Source organism: Mauremys mutica, chromosome 4 (assembly GCF_020497125.1).
Source record: "Mauremys mutica isolate MM-2020 ecotype Southern chromosome 4, ASM2049712v1, whole genome shotgun sequence".
Lineage (NCBI taxonomy): Eukaryota > Metazoa > Chordata > Testudines > Geoemydidae > Mauremys > Mauremys mutica.
Genome location: NC_059075.1, coordinates 72,453,045 through 72,476,827, shown reverse-complemented (window position 1 = coordinate 72,476,827; position 23,783 = coordinate 72,453,045). Strand labels below are relative to the sequence as shown.

General features: G+C 43.1%; 1 protein-coding gene across 2 annotated transcripts in view; it reads right to left on the bottom strand.

The window, feature by feature from the left end:
• The window catches only part of CKAP5 (cytoskeleton associated protein 5), a 79,329-nt gene extending 56,493 nt beyond the window's left edge, over positions 1 to 22,836 (bottom strand). For both annotated transcript variants that reach the window (XM_045013848.1, XM_045013849.1), the window contains exons 1-10: positions 22,745 to 22,836; positions 19,412 to 19,605; positions 16,163 to 16,369; positions 12,970 to 13,141; positions 11,537 to 11,669; positions 11,092 to 11,195; positions 10,414 to 10,527; positions 7,680 to 7,784; positions 691 to 780; positions 402 to 566 (exon numbers count right to left, since the gene is read on the bottom strand). In XM_045013848.1, coding sequence (XP_044869783.1) covers positions 402 to 566; positions 691 to 780; positions 7,680 to 7,784; positions 10,414 to 10,527; positions 11,092 to 11,195; positions 11,537 to 11,669; positions 12,970 to 13,141; positions 16,163 to 16,369; positions 19,412 to 19,605; positions 22,745 to 22,801 — 1,341 coding nt within the window. In that variant the 5' untranslated portion in view covers positions 22,802 to 22,836. The remainder of the gene's footprint in view (positions 1 to 401; positions 567 to 690; positions 781 to 7,679; positions 7,785 to 10,413; positions 10,528 to 11,091; positions 11,196 to 11,536; positions 11,670 to 12,969; positions 13,142 to 16,162; positions 16,370 to 19,411; positions 19,606 to 22,744) is intronic.
• Positions 22,837 to 23,783: the final 947 nt, after the last annotated feature.

The following is a 23,783-nucleotide window of genomic DNA, read 5'->3' as shown; positions in this document are numbered from 1 at the left end:
CCTCCAATTTCATTTTATGACAGAGTGGTAGAAGTTTAGTTCAGTGGAAAAAAAAGCTTATACAATGTTACAAGCAGGCCTAGTCACTGGGAGTCTCTCCTAAGTCAGTGATTTCCACTTTTTCCTAAAACTCCACCTGTACTATAGGGAAGAGTCTTTTCCATTCAGGAAACTAAAAAGGATCAAAGAACATTATTCCACTGGAATAAAGGAAACTAGCCTACTTTGCTGCAGGCTAGTTGTCACCCAACCCTCCCAGTTATTCTACTTGCTGTACCAGAATACGCGCAAAGCTTCACTACATGGTACATCCTATCAGAAAGGCTTCTCACTTCATCCAATCCAATGCGTCCACCACAACACACTGCTTCCTACAGAAGTATCAATCCATCCTGTTTTACCTTAAGAAGAGCAGCACAGAAGGGTTTTAGCAGGCTCTTTGGCAGGGTAGAAGGTGTACAGTGACGAAAACTTCTTGCAATGAATAGGGATGTCTGTTGCTTGATTGTTGGGTTTTTGTTATCCATCACAGCCAAAATATCCTCACTTATGTTTTGCAATGTAGTCTAAAAGGTTGAACACGTGAGGTGGTTAGCTTCAGAAGAGGGATAGGAGAAGAGTCTTCTCAAACAACCAGCATGATCAATTCTCAGTAGCACAGTACTGACAGAGTTTAACATTTGTCCTTACCGTAAGGAAGATTGCATCTATGGCTTCCTGGAGGGCCTGCACGACCTGAGGCTTCTTCTCTTTAAACTTCTCCAGGATAGTTGGGACAACCTGTTTTTAAAAAGGACACACAATACTTCAATTGCCTAACTGCAGAAAAAACAAAAACCCTCCCCAATGGGACACTTCACACCCTCATGATTCATGAGTGTATTCACATTAATGAAGGATTCCTCAACTCACCTCCCTCACCCCTGCCACAGGGACATAGCAGTGGTAAGGAACCAGCTCCTGCTGGCCCTATATGTTACCGTTATCACCACCAGAAACAGCAGGGCACTGGACTTCACTCATTTATGACAATTTTAGAAAAAAAAATCTGGTTTCTAAGTGTCAGGGATGCTGAGACACTTCTCCTAACACCTCCCTCCAGCAAAAGAGCCACCATCAGGAAGAAGGCTGCCTAAGGGCTCTGCCCTTTGAGGAAGGAGCCCTGATCCCTATTCCTGCTCTTTCAGCTTTTGTTGCCACCTGTTCGCCAGAAAGCCACTTTACAGTTGTAATTCAGCCTATAAATAAGTACTTATCACCCCTCTTCTCTCCACTCCATCTCTTCCCCCAGGCAGGTAAGAGCATTAGGGAAATCATATAATCAGAAAGTGTGTGTCAAGGAAATGAATGCCTGATGCCATTAATACCTCCCATTTTTGCTGGGCTCATCACTACATATTATTTCCATTGTTATGCCACCAGACCACTCACTTGTGGAGTCCCAAAAAGACTCCAAAAAGGGCAGGTCTATCCACCGGTGACCATGCAGGATGGTACCCCAATATCACGGACTAGAAACCCTGGAAGGGGTATCCTGGGCCTGATGATAAAACACAGGGAGTCCAGAAGGGCCATTGTGCAGTGGGAAGCCACTGTAGCTGCCAGGTCGACTGTGCGCATCTCTGGCGCTTATCCGACCTGTGCCTACTGTGCCACAAGTAGGAGGAGTTGGCCTCAGGGTCCGAGGTCCCAAAGGCGACAATCTCTGAGATGGCGGTTGGTGCTGAGAAGAGGAAATCAGGGATCAGTGCCACAACCATCATGTAGAGGAACAGTGCCAGCTGTCCTGCGACTGAGACCAGTGCTGCGTGTCTGGTGCCGGAGAACAGCTCCTGTGTTCCAGGGCCGTGTTTTAGAGCTGGCCAAGAGACTGAGTGCAATCAGTGCCAACCCCTCGGTGCCAGAGACACCGATCGTCACGCTCCCTGCACCGGGAGATCTTGTACTAAGGCCAGTGCTGGGGGATGTTGTGGCGATGTAGACAGAGAACGGTGCCAGTCTGGTGATGAAGGAGGCCTCATCATCACGGGGTTGCCTCTAGATGGCATTTGTCTGGGCAGTTCCGGAGGCTTCTCTCTAACAGCAAAGGGCTGAGGCGCAGTACTTTCTACAAGTTCCTTTGCAGCTTCAAAAGTGTCTGGGATGGAGGGAGGTTCCAACTCCTCCAAGCAGTGCCCCGCCGGAGAGACACAGTGCCAACTGGGGCGCCGGAGTCGACAGCACGAGGTCTTGTTGCTTCGAAGTCCTGTCCTCTCTCTGAGGCAGCAAAGTCTCCCCGTATGGTCTTGCTCTCTGAGGAGAGCGCCCTCTGTCCGCCTTCTTATGGGGCGCCAGCGCTGGGGTGCCGTTCCGTGCTGCAGCGCCGGGGACCTCCAGTACCGAGGGTCTCTAGCACCAGAGTCCTTCCTCACTACCGATTTGTGGACTGATGCCGGGGCGCTCTGCACCAAGCTCAGGTCTGGGACTTGGCAGTCAGGTGCCCCTGGACAGAGTGCGGCTTCCATTTGAAGCAGCTGTTAATGGAAGTCACATTCCTTCCTAGTCCTAGGCTTGAAAGCCTTACAAATCTTGCAGCACTCAGATGGATGCTCCTCCCCTACAGACCTCAGGCATGAGTCATGAGGGTTGCTATTGGGCATAGGCTTCTTGCATACACTGCAAGATTTAAATCCCACTCTCCAAGTCTATCCTAACTACAGACAAACTATAAACTAACTACAAAAACAAAAACTGTGTAGGACTAAGCAATAGCTACGGGAACACTTTCAAGCAAGCGAAACGCAGTTCCAACACCACCACAGACAGTAAGAAGGAACTGAAGTGGGGCAGGGGGTGTTGGGTCGCCAAGGTCATATATTGAAAGCCTTGAGGGTGCCACTCCAGGGGGCTCCCTAGCCAACCCAAGAGGAGCTGCGGAGGGAAAAAGTTTCCGACAACCATTCACGCAGCACGTGCACACCGGATTAGAATTGATGTGAACAATCACGCGAAGAACAATAATTCTATCTATCCTTCATCACAAGACCATACCACTGCCACCAACACGGGCCAGTACTTGCATGAGATTAGCTCACAGACAGACAAAAGATTGAAGATGAACCTGAGCAGGACAGGAGTGATGCTCATGGGCAGAGGAAAGCATCCAAGAGCTTGCAGCCACAGTGCAGTTTCCTTTGGTTGAAGGCACACACCCACAACTGAACAATTCAGTCAATAGGTTAACACTACTCTGATCCCTCACTGACACGCTCACATAGCAGCATCCATGAGTAATGCTTTCTAGTCAATTGAGGATGATAGACTCCAGCCCATCCTGACCAATGATGACCTGGGCCTCAGTTATTCATGCTGTCACCACTTCTTGGCTGCACTACAGCAATGCAGTATGCCTGGTCATGTAGCCTTCAGCACTTAGGAAATTCCAGTTTGTACAGAACTCTGAAGTCTCTCTCTTCAGCAATGCAGGCTTCTGTGAACACATGAAATGTATCCTCTACTCTCTACGCTGCCCATAGAACACCAAATCAAGTTCAAGGCTCTTTTCTTATCCTCAAAGCACTCCATGGCCAGATACCTGAAAGACCACTTAAACTTTCAGGATGAAGACTGGTCAACAACTTTACTCCACTGGCACAATGAAACTTTTTACCATAAGGTAAAACCTAGCTGTGTGGGAGACAGTGCTTTCTCAGGGGCCAGCCTGAGCTTGTGCATTTTATTCCCCCAGAAACTAAGGATCATTACCAACCTCACCAGTTGGTGCTCCAAGTGCAAGGTGAATTTCTTTGCTCTACCTTCATGAACACTTTGCAATACTTTGAATGTACATATTACGCGTGAATGCACACATACCTAAAATTTACCAAAACAAGATACTTCATTGTGCACACTTCTCCCCTTACGGCGAGACCATGTGACAGAAGTCTGTCACATCACTTTTAACACACTACTGGAAAATGCTCATACTCCAATGATGAGTGCTGTGTAACAACTGACATAGAACATAAACAAAGAGAGGGAGTTCCATAGTTCTACTGGACTCTTGGTATCTCAGAAAAAAGGCGAAATGTAGTATGGACATCCAATTAATAGATGAGAAAGTTCCACAATTTAGGGGTGAAGTAAAGGAAGTTGGTCAGACAGCAAAAAGAAATTCACTTGTGAAATCTCCTTTTCACCAACCTTCCTGGAACCTGCTGAGTTCAATGTACGGTAGTATTCGCAATGAGACTGTTACAAATAAGTCAGAGGTGGTTAACTGAAGAGCCAATTTGCGCTAGGCTATAAATTAGTTTCTATCATATTGCTAAATCCTGGGTTCAAATGCACCCAGCTAGAATCAGGAATAGATTTCTACATAGATTGACTTAAATTACAATCAAGCGGATTAAATGAAGCTTCAAGAGAATGTCAATGCATTTGACTCTGAAAGTGTTCATACAGTGTACATTCTTTGGAGGATTAACGGATGCTGTGCTAAAATATTGGCCAATAACTCACAGGAAAGGTCCAATTTCTTAGAAAAAACTAGGCAAACCAAGTTCCCTAGCAAATGGTTATGTACTAAGTTTGTGGAAGTCAGAGATGCCCATTACAGTACTGAACAGAGCATGTACTCAGAGCAACTCCACCACCTCACATATCCCACAACTATAGAATCTATTCCTTGCATCAGAATTTAGCTGCAGAATCTGATCTTTTAAATTATGCTACTATCTCTGCAGCTATAAGGGCTAACCTTTAAAACACAAACCAAGTGTAAACAGAGGCAATAAGGCTTGCTTGCGTCTGCCTAAAACAAGTTCAGACAGACAGACAGACAATGTCCCATTCATCTCAATCAAGGCCCTCTGGACTCAAGTGATTCTGCAGAAGAGAAGATTTGGCATTTTCCCCCAATGTCAAAGAACTCATTTTTACAACTGAATGTGTCATTCTGCTGCAGCCAGGTACCCGAGTTCTCTCTACTCTGCTAGGCCCTACCTGCAGCTCCCATTGGTTCTCCACAAGAGAGTTAACTGAATTATAGTGCATACTCCCTGCACTGCACCATGGAACCCGGTAAAAGACTTACCTTTTTGTAACTGGTGTTCGAGATGTGTTGCTCATGTCTATTCCACAATAGGTGTGCATGCTCACCACATGTGCTGGTGCCGGAAGTTTTTCGCCTTAGCAGTACCTGTAGGGGGGCAGCACCCCCCACGGCCCCTGGAGTGGCACCTGCCTGGCACGGTATAAGGGGAGCTGCACGCTCCCCCCAACCTCAGTTCCTTCTTGCCAGACAACTCCAGTAGAGGGGAAGGAGGGTGGGATGTGGAATAGACATGAGCAACACATCTAAGAACACCAGTTACGAAAAGGTAACTGACTTTTCTTCTTCGGGTGATTGCTCATGTGTATTCCAAAATAGGTGATTCCAAGCTGTATCTACTGGAGGTGGGTAGGAGTTCACAAGTTCTCGGGACAGTGTACCACTCTGCGGAACCTGGCATCATCCCTGGTTTGGGAGACTATCACATAGTGCGAGGTGAACGCGTGAACCGAAGACCAAGTGGCAGCCCTACAAATGTCCTGTATAGGGACCTGGGCCATGAAGGCAGCTGACGAGGCCTGTGCCCGAGTTGTGTGCCCTCACAATGGGCAGCGGGGGGACACCCGCTAGCTCACAGCAGGACCAGATGCACGAAGTGATCTGATTAGAAAGCCGCTGTGTGGAAATCGGCTGGCCCCTTGCACGCTTGGCCGAGGCAACGAACAGTTGCGAGGACTTTCTGAACGGCTTGGTCCGCTCAAGGTAGAAAGCCAGGGCCCGCCGTACATCAAGCATGTGGAGACAGCACTCCTCACTGGTCACATGAGGCTTCAGACAGAGAACTGGTAGAAAAATGTCCTGACACATGTGGTAGGCGGAGACCATCTTCGGGAGGAACACAGGGTGTGGGCGGAGCTGGACCTTGTCCTTATGAAAGGCCGTGTATGGCGGCTCGGAGGTCAGGGCCCTGAGATCCGAGACCTGCCTGGCCGACGTGATAACAACCAGGAAGGCCACCTTCCACAAGAGGTGAGACCAGGAGCACGTAGCCAACGGTTCAAACAGGGACCCAGTAAGATGAACAAGCACCAGGTTCAGGTCCCACAGTGGGACCAGGGGCTTAGAATATGGGTATAGACGGTCCAAACCCTTAAGGAACCAGCCGGTCACAGCATGAGAAAACACTGTGTCCTTGCACCGGGGGTTGGAAGGCCAAAATGGCTGCCAGGTGCACCCTGACTGACGAGGGTGCCAGGCCCTGGGCCCTCAGGTAGAGGTGGTAATCAAGGATAAGTTGGAGCAGGGCGTCCATCAGGGAAACACCCTGGTCCGCAGCCCACCTAGAAAAATGAGACCACTTTGCCAAAATAGGAGCGGCGAGTGGAAGGCCATCTACTTTCAAGGAGGACTCACTGAACTCATTCCAAGCATGTCCTTTCCTCGCCACCTAGCCACTGAGCAGCCACACTGTGAGGTGAAGAGCCGCTAGGTTGGGATGGAGGAGGTGGCCCTGGTCCTGAGAGACCAGGTCCAGGCAGAGTGGCAACGGCCACGGCAGAGCCACTGCCAGGCCCGAGAGGGTCCCGTACCAATGCTGCCTGGGCTGTGCTTGGGCTACGAGAAGGACCTGGGCCTTGTCTGTCTATCTTTTCCAGGATCCCGCTGATTAGAGGGAATAGGGGAAAAGGCATAGAGAAGCTGGCCCGACCAGGCCAGGAGAAAGGCATCAGAGATAGCGCCTCTCCCCAGGTGCCCCCAGAGCAGAACCAGGGACATCGCTGGTTCTGCCGGGTTGTGAATAGGTTCACCTGGGAAGTTCCCCACCTCTGGAAGAGCTGGTGGGCCACTTCCGGGTGGAGAGACCATTTGTGTTGAGAGGAAAAATCCCTGCTCAAGAAATCCGTCCTCACGTTCCAGAAGCCCAGCAGGTGGAAGGCCTTTAGGTGGATGTCGGAGGCTATACAAAAGTCCCACAGACTGAGGGCTTTGTGGCAGAGGATCGGACAGCGCCTTGCCTGTTGATATAGAACATGGAGGTCATGTTGCCCGTGAGGACCCTGGCTACCTTGCCCTCCAGGTGAGCAAGAGCACAGCCACCAAATAATTTGTCCTGAGAACCTATGGCTTAGAGAGCAGCATATCAGCACAGGTCTGAGAAATCAGATAGATAAGCCACTGAAGTCTCCTACACGCTCCCCTTCTTCCCCAACATTTGGCATTCTAGGTCAGTGAATATTTTCTTTTATGAGCTACAAATCTGTGTTTCTGTGGGTGTTCCTCTGGGAATGAGGGAATAGGGACAAAGGGTATTTGAGGGCAGTAGAACAAATTAAATATCATGGAATTTAAGAATTGTTCCTGCAATGACATTGGACCCTGCTCATGCTTAGCAGTAAAGAACAGGAAACAAGGACCTTGTAACTTAATACCACGACTAAAGATCTGTACATACTTGGAAACTTTCACCCCTTAATCCAGCAAGTATTAAAAAGTGTAGAAGGAATATATGCATATCACGTTTACTTTGTTTAAAAAGAGAAATACCAAGCCCTGACAGTCATTAAAAGGAGTAGTTATTTTTATAGGAGTTTTATTACTGTCACCATATACCAAGGAGGAAATGCAGAGTGAAGTACCTATTACTTACTTGTCCTGCATATTGTCCAAATTTCTTCCTGAGGCCGGTAGCCAATCCAGCAAGGCATTTGGCAGCCAAAGCAACCAACATGACATTTGTGTCCTTTCCAACAACCTGCAAAGGAAGGACAACATTACAGGCAAACAGGCAAGATTTCAGAGAATCAGAAGTAGTCTAGGCAGAGTGCTACTTGCATTGAAAGGATGGCCACAGCAGCAACAGTGAATTTGTTCAAAGTTAAGAGTGAAGCAGTTACTTGGGTACCAACTTAAACTGGGCCGGAAAATTTCATTCAATCCCAGAAGGATATTGCATCACTGTCCTGGTACGCTGAAGTAACATTTATCATTCAATCAGTGAACTGTAGTAGTCCTAGCCAGTCAATGAAAGTCCCATCATACTACGTTAAATTACTTCTGGGGGAATTCTGCCCCACTGCGCAACGCTGAATTTATGCAGAATTAATGATCTGTGCAGAATTTCATTTTTCCCCATGGAACTGGTGCAGCAGAGCCGCTGGACCCAGCAGAGCCCAACTCTCCAGCTCGCAAATACAAGACACTGCCAAGGGGGAGGGAGAGCTGGAGGGTTCCAGGCAGCTCCAGTTCCCAGTACATCTTGAAGGAAGGTGGTGGTGTGCAGGAAACTCTGTACAAGCCCTGGAACCAGCAGCAGGCTGTTTCCCTGGGCCTTTTTTTTTGGGGGGGGGGGGGGGGGGAGGGGGTGCAGGTATCAGACCGGAGAGGCGGAGTGCCCCCCCCACTCCCCGAGGTGTCCAGCTGGCATGTGACACACCCAGATTGAGGCACCCAATAAAATGGTAACAGAGAAACAGGAACTGGGTTGTTATAGGGGTTTAACTCTCTTCTCCTGGGAGAAACGTTTTTGTTCTTGTATTGTTACAGACATACTTGCTGACAGGTATTTTGAAATAAAAGTTACCAAAATAATTGAAACTGGTGTGATTATATGGTGTTATTTTGACAAAGAAAATATGCAGAATTTTATAATATTGTGCACAGAATTTAATTTTTTGGTGCGGAATTCCCTGCTGAGTATTAAATGGCTATGTACCAGTTTGTGATTGCCATCTTCTGCTCAGAAAGTTTTAGGATGTTAGTGCAAGTTATGCCTTGCATCTGGACTCAAAAGGATCATTTGGTTGCTTCTACCACAGGCCCATAAATCAATGTGGTGTGTACACACACATGTATATTTTACAGAGTGCATGACAGACCCAAACTCAAAGGCAATCAGAAATCAGATTCTAGTTCTTGCCAGAGAGAATTCTACTCTCTCTAATTGAGTGTGCATCAATTGTGAGTGTGTGGGTTGATCTCAAACAGGTACATTTCAGGACTGCCTTTAAAAGGATGTAGTTTGCCAGTAACAAAGTGTGCCTGACTAACTTGAAAGTCTCAGTCAGGAAACCATATGGATTTCTGATAGAAGAGTAAGTCAAGGGCTGGATGAGACAAATCTTCCCCATTTTGCAGAACTATACTTTAATAAATATAGACTGGAATTAACTTAAGACCAGGTGTTTGGATGGGGAGCTAAAAAGGTTAGTTGAAAGCATACATCTAAATGCATGTACATATTACACACTTACAATGTAGTGCCACTTGTGTGTCTAAAAATGGCAGCTTTATGAAGAGCTGCAGGTTGTGGAGGTACCATTCTCCTCTACTTGGACTTGTGAAATCCCAAACAGGCAGCCAAAGCCCTAGAAAACTGCAGTCCCCTAAGGGAGCATTGAGTAGGCATGCTGCTCCCGCAAAAATCAGATTTGAAAGTTAGGATTGTAATACAATCAAGTGAAAGCATTAAATTGCCACTATTTCTGCACCTTCACAAGCAGAACATTTGGTCTGAAGGTGGAAGGAATATGATCAATCCCTAGAGACTTGTGGACAAGGCTAGGAACATAGGAATTCCCATACTGGATCAGGTTATAGACCACTGATCTATCTCCAACAGTAGGCTGCACCACCTGCTTCAAAGGAAGGTGCATGAAGCCCTGCAGTAGGAAGTTGTGCAATAACCTACCCGGAGCGTTACAGGACAAAGGGGAAGTTTCTTACTAAACCCCACTCATTAGAGGTTCTCCTTTTTCTCTGGAGAATAGAGTTTACAGCCGTTCCATATCTTTTTATTTTAAATCTTTACTATAAGAATTCTGAATATTCTTGTTATTTGTATAACCATCCAATCCTTTTCCAAATCCAGTTAAGCTCTTAGCTCTGATGTTACATGGCAATGTGTTCTACAAGCCAATTGTGTGCCGTGATACCCTGTAATTGTGCTATATTCTTTGAAAAAGGGTGACCAGAACTGAACACAGAATTCAAGGTGAGAGCATACCACTGATATATATTCAGTATTTTTCCTCCATCCCATTTTTTCTAAACTGTCCTCAAGTGTCTGCAGGAAGAGGCACATTCCTCCAATAATACATTTGGGTAAGGTCTGTTGGATTCTCATACTATTTGAGAAGACTACAGGTATCAATGTTCAACAGGACAGAAGCAAGCCAAAATAATTTAAGCACCACCCTATTGGGTGGGTCTGTTCATCACAGGTGTAATGTTAAGAGTAATTTGGACAGAGGCATAATGCCAGTATTTGGTCTTATGACCAGTGGTGGCCTTTCAGGCATTAAAATCTAATCTTTTGGCATTAAGCAGTTAACTGCTGCAATATACAAATGCAAAATACATATGACGGGTACAGCAATTTTTACCTTCTTAAGAACTTTCACCATGTCTGCATAGTCCCCTGCTTCTAGTTTGGGATTCTTTACCAGCATTTCAACAGCTTCCAGAGCTTCTTTTCTCTCTTGCCACTTCTTGGCTTCCTGCAAAGCAAAGCATTCTATATTTGTGTACACCAGACACCTAACGGCTCTAGGAAAGCTCACTGTAGACAGACCATAGACTCTAGAGCCTAACTTTGTCCCAAGAAATTCAAGTACTCTTCAAATCCTCATATACTCTAAGATTGGTGGTTACAGCTAGCCATTGGAATGCACTCCCACATTTCAATTTCCATCTTCATTTTACAGCTATTTATGCAGATTAGACAGCCTATATCTTAAAAAATAATAATTGGAGATATACCAATCTCCTAGAACTGGAAGGGACCTTGAAAGGTCATCAAGTCCAGCCCCCTGCCTTCACTAGCAGGACCAATTTTTGCCCCAGATCCCTAAGTGGCCCCCTCAATGTTTGAACTCACAACCCTGGGTTTAGCAGGCCAATGCTCAAACCACTGAGCTATCCCTCCCCGCAAAGCTTGCAAGCCAGCTCCCTATTATTCATATAACAGTACTGCCTATTTGCAGGATGTATGTCGGGTCTTAAAGTCCATCAGCCGTCACCTCTCAATATTGCAGAGAAAAGAGTTGGCGGTTTATACTTACTATTTTGTCATAGAAGTCTTTGGGAAGTTTGGAAAGAATCTCCACAGCTTCCAGCAGCTCATAAGCATCCACCTGTGGGACAACCTCATCCCCATCATCTCCTCCTGCAGGCCAAGAGAGGAAAAATTAGGGGTATGCAAGCTTAGCAGAGAGCCTTGTCATTTCAGTCAAATTTCATTCTTACACATCCCCATGGTCCCTTTATCAAAGACAGGAGGGGAAGTGGTCTATGAATGGTAATGTTTTTGCTACTTTGATACTAGGATGATGTTCAATACTATTTTCTCCCCCAAATGTGTCTTGTTAGGATGGTGTTCCCCATTTGCTTTACATCTCTTTTAATTGATTGCACCTTTTTGGTCTGTTCTATTTCTTACTGTGTCTTTTAATAAATGTTAAAAAAGTTTAGAGTTTCCAAGTAGAGTACCAACATCACATAGGTTACCTCCATCTGCATCACCTCCAGCTGCCTGCTGCTGCTCAAACTTGGCTTTCAGCTCTTGCTGGGAACGCAGGAATCTGGTCTGTTTGGGAGCTGCTGGCGGTAGCTTGACCCATTCTTCTTCCAGCTCTTTTAGCTGTAAGAATCACAAGAATAATTCTCAAGGCCTAAAGCATGAAACATAACATTCCACCAATGATATAGGATTACTCAAGCCAAACTTCCACCTTATTAAAAGCAATGTATTTCCCCCCCCAATTGTCAGGAATTTTCTTGTTTAGGTTTTAATCTTATAATCTGGTTGTGCTATCCTTTCAGTTCACTTGCAATGATATTGTAATACTACAGTATTTGTCTGATTGTGGAGATGGCCAGAGGCAACAAAGCTAACCTCCTTCCTCCCAGAGGTATGGTAAACTCACTGTTTAGGATTTTGACTAGTAATATTTATAGTGCATAGAAATATTACCAGGGGTGAGGGAAATGTTTACTAAAAAACAGAAACTGGTTAGGACAGTGGGAAAACATTTTTGGCTTTTGTGAAGAGGTTATGATCTAAATAAAGGAAAAATGGCTGGTTGATTATATGAAAGTCTTTATTAATCTCCCTGCATGCAATGGCATGGCTATAGCATAAAGTCACTAGGTAAGCAGGGTTGGGTCAGCCCAGCTTTGAATACCTAGTTGTAGAAACCAGTACTGGTAATTCAGTTTTTCAGGGAAAGGAATCTTTTTGAATCTCTCTGTATACCAGAGATGTTACTACCTTATTGTTTAAAAGCAACAACTTCCCATCTGACCACAATACTCAATTAAACAGAGGATGGATGTGTGGGCATTTGAAAAGCCCTGAAGATTGAGTATTTAGTTTCCATAACACCATGCTATTGCATTAAGACCTTCCTGTGCATAGACAATGCCTATCAAATCCGGGACATTACCAGAACGTATTTATTTTTGTTATAATACATTGCAAGTTCTCTCTTCTTTGCCAAGAGAGAATGGTGACCCTGACACCTAGTTATTAAAGGGAGCAGATGGGCAAGTGTAGTTGCCCAAAAAAGATGGGGAGAATCTAAACTACCCACCTAAATTCCCCCTCTAGTTGCAATTGGATATGGTATTTTTCCCACTTCTCACCCACCAAAGAAGTAGTGAACAGATTTGCTATGCATCTTTAACCACAAATGTTGCTTAGTTACTATTTTGAAGCCACAAAAATGAAATAATTTTGTTTTAGAGAGAAAGTTTGCTGTCTAGTAAAAACACTCTACAGTTTTCAGTAAGACAGAAAGGCTCAAGAAAAATATATGCTCAGGTAAAAATATCCCATCCTGGTATATAACAGGGGGTTATAAGAATTAGTTTGAACACTGGAATATTTATGAACCTTAGTTCATAAAACTTTGCCCAGATAGACACTTTCTGTAGCCTACCTGAACCGAGTTTATGTTCTGTAATGGTGGTCTCAGAGCATCCCTTATCCAGCGGTAGATCTCTACAGCAAGGAGTTTGGCTTCATCTCGAACAGCCTTCTCTCGAGACTCAAAGAGTTTTGGCAACACTTTGATAATTGGCTTTAGTGAGATTATTTTTGAACCAAACTCACTGAAAGTTAAAAAGAACACACACAGATGTCAATGGCAGAGCGCAAAATCCAACAAATTCAGCCACAAAGACCATCAATGTTAATTAGCTATTATCTTGACACAGCTAGGGTCCTAGACAGAACTGCTTGTACAAGACACAGCCTATACAAGGGTTGTGTCAGAATATATACTATCAGCAATGGTTCTACATATTAACATGCATTGCCATCATTTACCAATCTGAAGCTACTCATTTGTTGTGTTAAAGAACAGTTGCTCTATCACAATTCCTTCCCTCCTTCACATAGTTTGGAATAATAAAACCAGGCTTTTGAACCACTTCAAAGCATGTAATCCAACCTGCTGCTTAAGCCTGTCCCCTTGCCAGAGAACAAGAAATCTCCTTAGACTGGAGTTTGTGTGATCTATTTTTCTGATCACACTAGAATCTCCTTTGACTATCCCTTGGAGGCACACTGCAGAAAAGCATTAGTAATTTTGCTGTTTGTCAGAGCAGATTAGTGAGCCATGGGTCATCTCACAGAAAGTGTGCACTTTGACACAAACTTCCCCCCCACAAACCTGGTCATCCACCATTTGGTACCAGAATCTGCAAGTTGCCCTTGTGCCTGTTGCACAGTCTCAGCTTTCAATCACTACTGAATGGGAGCACACCAGTACTCTTCCTGTACTCTGCTACTAAGAACTGGTCAGGTGCTATTGTACTCTTGTTATCAGATGTTTAGAAGAAGCTTTATAACAAACAGATTATCTGCAGGAGGAACATCCCAGTCACGGATTAAGATATAGAATACAAATGAGTCACCAATCCAGTGCAAGGGAAGGTTAATATATACCAGAATTTCCCAGGGAAGCATACTAGGGCCAATGTTGGTCCATACATTAGCCTACAACATGGTTATGTCAAGAGACTAGGGATGATTGTGAGTAACTATGGAAGAATTTCCCTATTAACTAGCTAAACAACAGACTAAAACCTGAGAAGTGTGAGGTAATGCACACTGAAGGAACATTTTTTAATTAAAACAAATGGGTTCTAATTGGTTACACGCTTGACAAAGCTAGGCACCAATGCAGACAGCTCAAAGATGCCTGCTTGATACACAGGATGGGCCACAAAGACTGAGATCTCTGTTCTTGTATTAATACAGCAAAAATGCAAAAAACCGTCTAGTCCCATGGGTCAATGGTGAGTTCCACCTTGAATAATGAATTTGGTTTTACCATCTCATCTCTGAAGGATATAAAATAATTTTATAGACTAGTTTAAAGAATTGAACATAACTATAGAATGAGCTACAGCTGAAACGCAAGTGGCAGAGAAGGCTCATCAGGATTCCCAGTTACACGGTTTGTTTTTATAGCACAACATAACATGATTAAAGAAGGCAACTTATAACTGATAATTACTCTTAAATCTGGGACACTACTACAGAGGCATATATCTTAGAATTAAAAATAGGCTTTAGACGTAGGACGTCATCTGCAGTAACAGTAGATGGAACAACAACAACAAAGACAATCTATCCTCATGCTTTAGGAACTAGCTGATTTTTAGGGGGTTGCTTTCTTCAAAAAGGACCCAATACTGGCCATTTGTATCTGTTCTAGAGATTCCTATGCTTAAAGTTTCTGTTTCACATACCAAATACTGACAGGATCATCCATCAGACACTGAAAATTTAGAGATTTAGACTGAGGAAAAAAGGAAAAAAAAAAAGTGTCTTGGGGGAGGAGAGAAGAGGAAAACAATGATAATAAGCCTACATTTAGCAAAGAGAAATACTACAGGGATTTGGCAAACTCCACATACTGGTGAAATTAGACACTTCCAAGGGAATATTTTTAAAAGTTCATCTACAGATCAAGGGGACAGCTAAGTAACTGATACTACATGGAACTCCTGAATTAGAAATCTGAAAGTGGAAAAAAATATAGAAAAGTATTCAGAAACTTATAAGCAACATTCCCTTTTTTTTTTTTTTCCAGATTTGACACATGTAAGACACTTCATGTGACATTTGTACCCAAGATGTGCTATAAGTCTAAAATTAAATATAATTTTAGACTTACACTGATTGGGCTTCTGAGAAGTTTCAGTAGTATGTTATAACCTTTCCTATTAAGAAATTCCTAGACTATGCCAGACACATGAATTCCCTTGCTCACCAGTTCTTGCTTTAAAATAAATTATTGCACAATACAAGACGCATCTTTTCTTTAATTGCATGCACACCAAGCCAAAGAGATTTAAAATTTGCTTTAGGAATGACCTGAACAATATCAAATTCTTTAGTGAAAGCTGTTGTTATCCCAAGTGAGACTGTTGTTTCATTAACACCACACTAATAGATTATATTACTTTATGCATTAGCAATCAGCAAGGGGAGCATTTGTGGGGAGGACACAAAACCATTTTTATTTTAAAACTCAAAGATACCCTTCTACCCTGATATTAACAGTGTCCTCGGGAGCCAAAAAAATCTTAATGCATTATAGGTGAAACCGCGTTATATTGAACTTGCTTTGATCTGCCCGAGTGCGCAGCCCTCCTCACCTCCCCCCGTCCCCCCCCCCAGAGCACTGCTTTACCACATTATATCCACATTCATGTTATAGCGGGGTAGAGGTGTATTTATTTACAATTGTTCTAGTTCATTCAACAACTTTGTTTTATCTGTTCAGAAGAGGTAAGTTCCCAAGCCTGGAATCAATAGTTCTGCTGGGCAATAACCCTGCTCCTAGCATTCAAGAAAATGTTTTCCTTAATCAGTCTGGCAACCAGATTGCCAAGACCGAAACTGATCAAGACACAAGAACGGTAATTGCAGAGAAAACTCATCTGATTAAATTCCCACACTGTTCCTGTCAGGGCAAATGTGGCCATTAAAAAAGATTCAGTTCACTGAAGTCATTACAATCTAGAAGATTTAACAATACCAAATTCCAGAGCCACCTACAGCCTTACCTAAATTATCTGTTACTTAACAGCATGTGGAGTTGAAACAAGAGAACTTACCTCAGTGCTTTCCTCAATGTCTCTATACATGCTACTATGATCTTAGGGTTCTTGTTGTCCAGGCCTTTTAACAGCTCTTCTTGTACAGGCTCCCCTTTCTCAATTTCTATATACATTAAACAGATGTCTATACCCAACTCCTTTGCTCTGGCTTTAGGTTGATTGAACACTTTATTTACAACTCCAGAAATCACTTCTCCTGTTGTCCTGAAAACAGATCACATTTAAGTTTTCAGCAGACAGAATAGCAAATGTAATTAGTTCTACGACCCATGAAACATATACACACATAGTAATACTGAGATAACTAAGCAAGCTTCACATTCTGGAAACTAGATCTTATTTAGGTTAACCATGGCAATAACATTCCCTAAAGACTTGCTCCACTGTTACTGAACTTGGCTCGGTACTACACATGCACTTTACTAGCTAAAGAGTGTTCCCCCTCTATGTTTGTTTCATGTGCCTGTTGTATCTTGTTTAAGATTGTAAAGCTTTTCGTGGCAGGGACTGTACAGTGCTAGCACAGAGGAACCCACACTAATGGGCACCACTAATAATATATATGTGCACACTAATCTTTCAATACATGCAGAACAGCATGACGCCCGAGGAGACTAGTTTTGAGAGTTCCAAGGCACTAACCAAAAGTTGTGCGTGAGAGAAATATTATGGACAGACAGACACTCTGCTCTCTCATAGGTATACAGTGCTTCATACAGAAAATAAAGATGCAAATCCATGCTCAAGAAACTTGCAATCTAAGTATAGTACAAAAAGATACCAGGAAAAGAGGGAGGTTCATATACAGCAGTTATGGAATTACATGCTCTGTCCTTTAGCTTCTTTTTAAATCTTTAGATAATATAGAAGGTTGGCATAGAAGAGTGGGTTTAAGGGATGAGGAAGAAAAGATTAATTGAAGGAGGGATTTAGAAGAGAATAAGGGAAAGTATGCTGGTATGCACCATCAGGATGGATATTCCAAGTGCTGGAATTTAGCAGTTAATTATAGCATATGCTATAGTTTTGAAACTATTGACAGGACTTTTTAATACAACACCCGTCTGAGGTACTAATAATTTGCATCTTCAATTTTATCATTTGAAAGAGTAAAAATTTCCAACACAGATGCTCTCTTCATTGAGCTGAATGTAAAGTGGACAACATTAAGTCTGTACTCTGAGGGTACATCTACATAGTCAAGAAAAACCTGCAACTGGTCCATGCCAGCCGACTCAGGCTTGCAGGGCTCAGGCTGCGGTGCTGTTTCATTGCTGTGAATGACTTCCAGGCTTGGACTAGAGCCTGGGCTCTACGATCCTGCAGGGTGGGACGGTCCTAGAGCCCGTGCTCCAGTCCAAGCCTGGAAGTCTTCACACAATGAAATAGCCCCGCAGCCAAAGCCCCATGAGCCCGAGTTGGCTGGCACTGGCCAGCCCCGGGTTTTTCTTTGCTATGTAGATATACCCTGGCCTTGGAAGCAGAGAAAGGTATAGTAAAATCTAGGATACCACTGCAGCTGGCAATACTGCACTTTGGTTGGGAAGGACAGTCTATTCTAAAGACTTCTGTTCTTTAATTAAAAACCAGCGATATTAGAACATCACTGTTCACTATACAAGCAGTTCTGGCTGTCTCTAGCCGATGGAGCAACTCCCAAAAACATGACAATTTTAACTTCTCCAGTATACAAGAGAAGACTACCTACAATTGCTTGGTGTGCTGTGTTTTCTTAACGTCCTGAGTTAAGGTTAACTGATTTCTAATGCTACATCCAACGAACATGGTGAAATGGGTTGCTAGTTTTGAACTAGAGATAAACAAAGTCCATTGGTTTGATTTCTACACATTTCTAGAGCATATAGAATTTTCCAGTTAAATTCTGAAAGTTGACTCATTTAATTGTAAGATTTCCCCCCTCCCTATTTTACTTTTTCTGCAACATAGCAATAGAAATGATTAGACTGCTAACAAAATTCACTACATATTAAAAACAGTTTATTATTAAAAAACTAAAAAGTATGTCCCACACTATTATTTCCTGTAAGTTCCTTATGACAAGGAGAGAAATACACAAGTTTCAAAAAGTTCAATGAACAGAAAGTTGTTGGGGGCAGAATAGATCTGGACAAGGAGAAGTAGTCTGGAGATAAATGTGAGAAGGGAGGGAAAAGCAGTAGAAACAAAAGTGAAACTGTTTGAGCAGAATATTCCAGGAGTCTTGAGGTCTTTCTGAGTGTAGCCTTCATTGATTTGAGATCTACCACACCACTCTCTCACCAGAAGGGAAAACCTATAATGGCAGTAGGCCGTAAAAGAGACCCAGATTGGGTCTCATCTATCTCAGAGTTGTGAAGAATATGTATTAAGGTTATAACGACCAACAAGAATGCACTTTTATGTAGAAATCCATGATTAAATCAAGTCTTCCTGACTAGTGATTTAAATCAAACTGATTTAAATCAAATCCACCCTGAGTCAGGAGGAAGAAAGTTAACCCAGATGGTTCTTTTCTAAACGTCAGCAGGTTTAAAGAAACAGTTACCATGCAAACAGCAGCTCCTGATTTCTTGTAACCTTGCACTGTACACTACATTGGATGATAGACCAGATCACTCACCACATTTGAATGAGTTTTCATTTATACTGTTTGACAATCACAATGCTTCACAAAGACTGTTAGTTGGCTGGGATTTTGTACATTAAAACTAAAATCACATAGTATTTTTACCATACATAATCCAGGCAATCTCATCTAAGCCTTGACTCCAAAGTTAATTGTGTGTTCTACTCACTCCATATAGGTCTATTGAAGAAGAGTTCAGTTTCATGTGAAGGATTTTTTAACTTTGAACTTTTTATTCCACTTCTACCCTTCTCAAGTTATAAGACTGCTTAATGCATTATGGTCAAGTGAGAAAAGGAATCCCAGTTTATGGCATCATTCCTTCAACTCATCATTGCATTTTACTTGTCTTTCCTGTTTCAGAAAAGACTTTTTTTTAGGATTTAGAATACTAAAACACACTGTTTTGTCACAGAGCTTATGAATACAAGAAGTTACAGTCAGAGCACAGCAGAGAGTCATTAGTAACTGGCCATCCAGTAAACAGTTTCTTCAGATCAGGCAGTAAATTGGCAACATGGCAGAAACACTAAAAGTGGCAGCTGCACAGGGCAAATTAGCTCTTCCTAGAAAGGTCATGTTAACTGTCACAAAAACATTAGGAAGGAGAAAGGACTTACTTTCCTGCTACATGAGCATTTTCAACATAGGCAAGTGCTGCTTCTAATCCTTTCAACTGAGCCACCGCATTGGAGTCTGTCACAAGTTTCTTTATTAGTCCCAGATACTTGGACCATTCAGGGCTTTTCTCATCTTCTATTTTCTGAAAAAGCTTCAGAGCTTCTTCATAGCCATTCACTCTGGCTTTCCACAACTAGGAAAAGAAGTCATGAGTTAGGCACTGTATTTAGTTAAACAGCCTGCCATTTAACTTTCATTATAACTTGTGTAGATTTGTCCTTCTCAGTACATAGCTTGAATAGTTGTCTCTGATCAAAGGAAGCACAGGCTAAGAATAGCAAGCACATAGATCAGTTGTGAATGAAAATTTGTGTAGATACACCAGCTGCAGCTAGTCTGCCTATTCTCCACTGAAGAAACATCATCAGGTTCATGTAAGAATTAGTTTTACCCACACTGGTATTATTGCTTGTTAGTCCACTGAAGGTTTGAAAAAGTGTTTAATCCTGCAAGCCCTCTACGTGCAGAATTCTTATTTTCCTCAATAGGAATTATGTACAGCTTCAGGTCCTAAGTGTATGTACTAGCTTTGTATAATTGGTTTAATTTTGATCATGGCAAGAGTTATGATTAATACATTTATTCAGTTACAGACACTGTTTATTCTGCCCTAGCCTGTATGTCCGGAGAGTACATTTTTAGGTCACGTTTAACTAAAAAAACAACACACACACACACACACAAAAACCATCACTGCTACCTTAAATGAATACAGCCAAGATTACTTAGAATATGCAAGCTAAACAAGAACATTTTAGAACAGTATTTAAAACTTCTCCATCTGTATGAACTGGGCAGCTACATAATCCCAAAGCACTCTTTCCAAGGATGATCTCAACATAAAATGCATGCAACTTCACGACACACATCAAGACAGAATGTCTGAGATGCAGTCTGAAACTTCCCAGTGAGGGAAAAAAACAGGACAATTTTTTTGGTTGAGTATAAGTCAGACGATACAACATCTAAAGCAGCATTTCTCAAACTGGGGTCCATTGAGGGTACCTCCGCGGGTCCATGGAGCCTGCTGATTAACTCCCCCCCCCTCAACTCCCTTGCGCTAAAAGTCTGTCAGCACAGTGGGGCCAAGGTGTGTGGGGGGGAGAATGTCCCTCCGTGCACTGCCCCCGCCCCAAGCTCCAATGCGGCAGCTCTCAATGGCTGGGAACTGCAGGTCAATGGGAGCGGTGCCTGCGGGCAGGGGTAGTGCACAGAGACCCCCTGGCCCCCACACCTAGGAGCTGCTGCCAGAGAGATGTGCCGGTTGCTTTCGGGAGCCACCAGAGGTAAGCGCAACCCATCAGGAGCCTGCACCCCTACCCCTTGCTCCAGCCCAGGGCCTGCACCCAAACTCCCTCCCATACCCAGAGCCCGCACCCCCTCCCACACCAAAACTCCCTCCCAGAACCTGCACCCCAACCTGCTCCAGCCTGTGAAAGTGAGTGAGGATGGGGGACAGAGTGCCACGGGGGGGGGGGGGGGGGGGGGCTGAGCAGGGAAGGCTTGGGGTCCCCAAAATTTTTTAAATAAAAGTGGAGGTCCTAGGGTTGCTAAACTTTGAGAACTGCTGATCTATAGATCAGCATAAGTCTTGTGGCTGTGGGAATCTCCAAGATTCTTATACTGATATGTGTCAGGCTAAGCATAGATGCCTCCCACTTTAATTCATGAGAAACCAACTTCTAAAGTGTACTACATAAAAACAAAGTTATATCTGCAGGGACCAATCCTGAATTAAAGATGAGGTGATTCTAATAGTTTTTTTCCCCCCAACTTCAATTTGTGATTCTATGCCCATTTTAGCTGGAGTGAGAGTTTGGAAAGTATTTTATATTCCAATGCAGCTTTTCTTGAAGGTAGGAAGGGTTTTCACAGTTAAGAAAGCATGGAAGACCCATCTTAAGGAAATTCTTAATTAAAAAAAAAAATAGTTGATCACCCTTAGTATTTGCCCGTAAGTGTCTGGTTACCTGTCTTCCAGTTTGTTCAGTAAGATGGAGAGCAAGGATGCAAAAGCTCCTTAAATTCACAGGTTGAGTACAATTCACTTTGGCCTTAAAGACCTCCCAGCTCAGTTATACTTGCCAGCCAACTGGAACCAGATTCAATTCCTCCACATAAGACTTGTCAGGAGATTGAAGTGGGAATAAAATCCACAGAATGTACATATACACAAAGTTACATTCATACCTAATATCAAACTCCTAGTACATACTGAATACACTGCTACCTTGATATAACGCCACCCAATATAACACGAATTTGGATACAACCGGTAAAGCAGTGCTCTGGGGGGAGGGGGCTGCGCACTCCAGTGGATCAAAACAAGTTCAATATAACACGGTTTCACCTATAACGTGGTAAGATATTTTGGCTCCCAAGGACGGCGTTATATCGAGGTAGAGGTGTATTTGGTTTACCAAATACATTAGCCTAACTGAATTTAAATTCTGAAAGTTTTATTTTTTCTACGTATCAAGACATCCTCGCTGTGTTGGCAACCTCAAGATTTCTCTTCAATCATTACAGTATAACCTCAGAGTTACAAACACCTCAGGAATGGAGGTTGTTCATAACTGAACAAAATATTATGGTTGTTCTTTCAAAAAGTTTACAACTGAACACTGACTTAATACAGTTTTGAAGATTTCCTATGTAAAGAAACATCCTGCTTTCCCTTTTTTTTTTTAATAGTTTACGTTTAACATAATACTGTACTGTATTTTCCCCACCTCCCAATCTCTGCTGCTCCCTGATTGTGTACTTCCAGTTCCAGATGAGGTGTGGGGTTGACTGGTCAATTAGTAAAGCTGGTGTTCGTAACTCTGAGGTTCTACTGTACTTGAAGGTGGACATGAAAAATGGATATATTATCTCCTTCTTAGTAAAGAATCATCACCACCACCACCACCACCACCGGTTGATATCAATTCTTCCCATCACTCCTCAGGGGTCCTGGCAGCAGTTCAACTGCAGAGGAGCTGACATGGACATCCATTTCACGTGTGGAACATTAACATGTTGGACACTACACGTCGATTGATCTATTAAGAGGAGGCTATCAACTAAATTCTGCTCTAGAAATCCTACTCAGCTTTCAGTTCCCTCTTTTGTTAACAGAATTGAGGCAGTTTCAAATTAGGTTGCATGCTTTAACCTGGGATTGTCCAGACTCTACCCACTTTGGTGTAATCAGTATGTACAGCAGCCACATTGAACCACCCACACCAAGTATATGGAGCAAGCCAGCTCCCATGGACAAGTTCTCCTACCTTGTGTTCACATTTCTGGTCAATGGACAGTTTAACCCACTCGCTATCGTCTCCCATTGTGCCTCAGGTTCTCTCTATAGTTACAGTAATTCCTGGGGAGAGAAAAATACCATTAACTCCAACAAGCCAGGCAGTTTCAGAAGGTGCTACATCTAGTTTATTATTCCAACAGAAATAAAAGTGAAAATCCAATATTCCATAAAAACATTCTAATCCTTGTAGCTGGGGTTGGGTGGGAATTAAGCTAGCCATTACATTTAGGTACCCACCACTAAGACCATGGTATTCTTCTAGCCTTAGAAGAAAGACAACTAAACAGTTACAGGTTAAAGAACATTGATACTGTAATCTGTTATATTCCAGGTGACTGAAGCCTCAGTCTGGGAAAGTTTCAAATGGGAAATAAGACATGCAGAAGTCAGACTAAGTGTAGCGAGTTCAAGGAAGTTTTTAAAAAAGCCAAAAAGGAGTAGGTGCCTATCTACACTAGAAAGCTGACTCATTGCTGACAAGAACTGTCAGCAACAGGTACCCTGAAAATAGTTGACTTGCTAGTATAAGGACAGCCATTTCTAGGACTCTGACAAAAAAGCATGATTGATTTGAACAGTGCTGAAAGAGGGACAGACCCATTTATGCTAGCAGTCAAATTAGTTTTATCACTTGTTCAGAGGGACACAGAGCTAACAGTTGTCAGCAGCAGGTCAATTTTTTTACAAACTCACATCCATTTAAATATTTCTAGAAGTTTCTTAAATCTAATAGGAATGGGTCAGATAATCGAGACCCAATCCCCATCTTGGATGTATTATGTGACTAATCTGACTGCTCAGCAAATAAACCAAGAATACTGCTACAAGGGAGAAGAAGTTAGTAGAATAAAAATTCAGCAGCAGGAAGGGAAGAGTACCCAGGGCTCTGTATACAAACAGATGAAGTGAATCTGGAAAAGGGTCAACTTGAAGCGGTTGCAAAGAATCCAGAATAGCAACTAGGATGTGCAGAACAGGAAGAAGAGTAATAGATAATACTAAGTGGG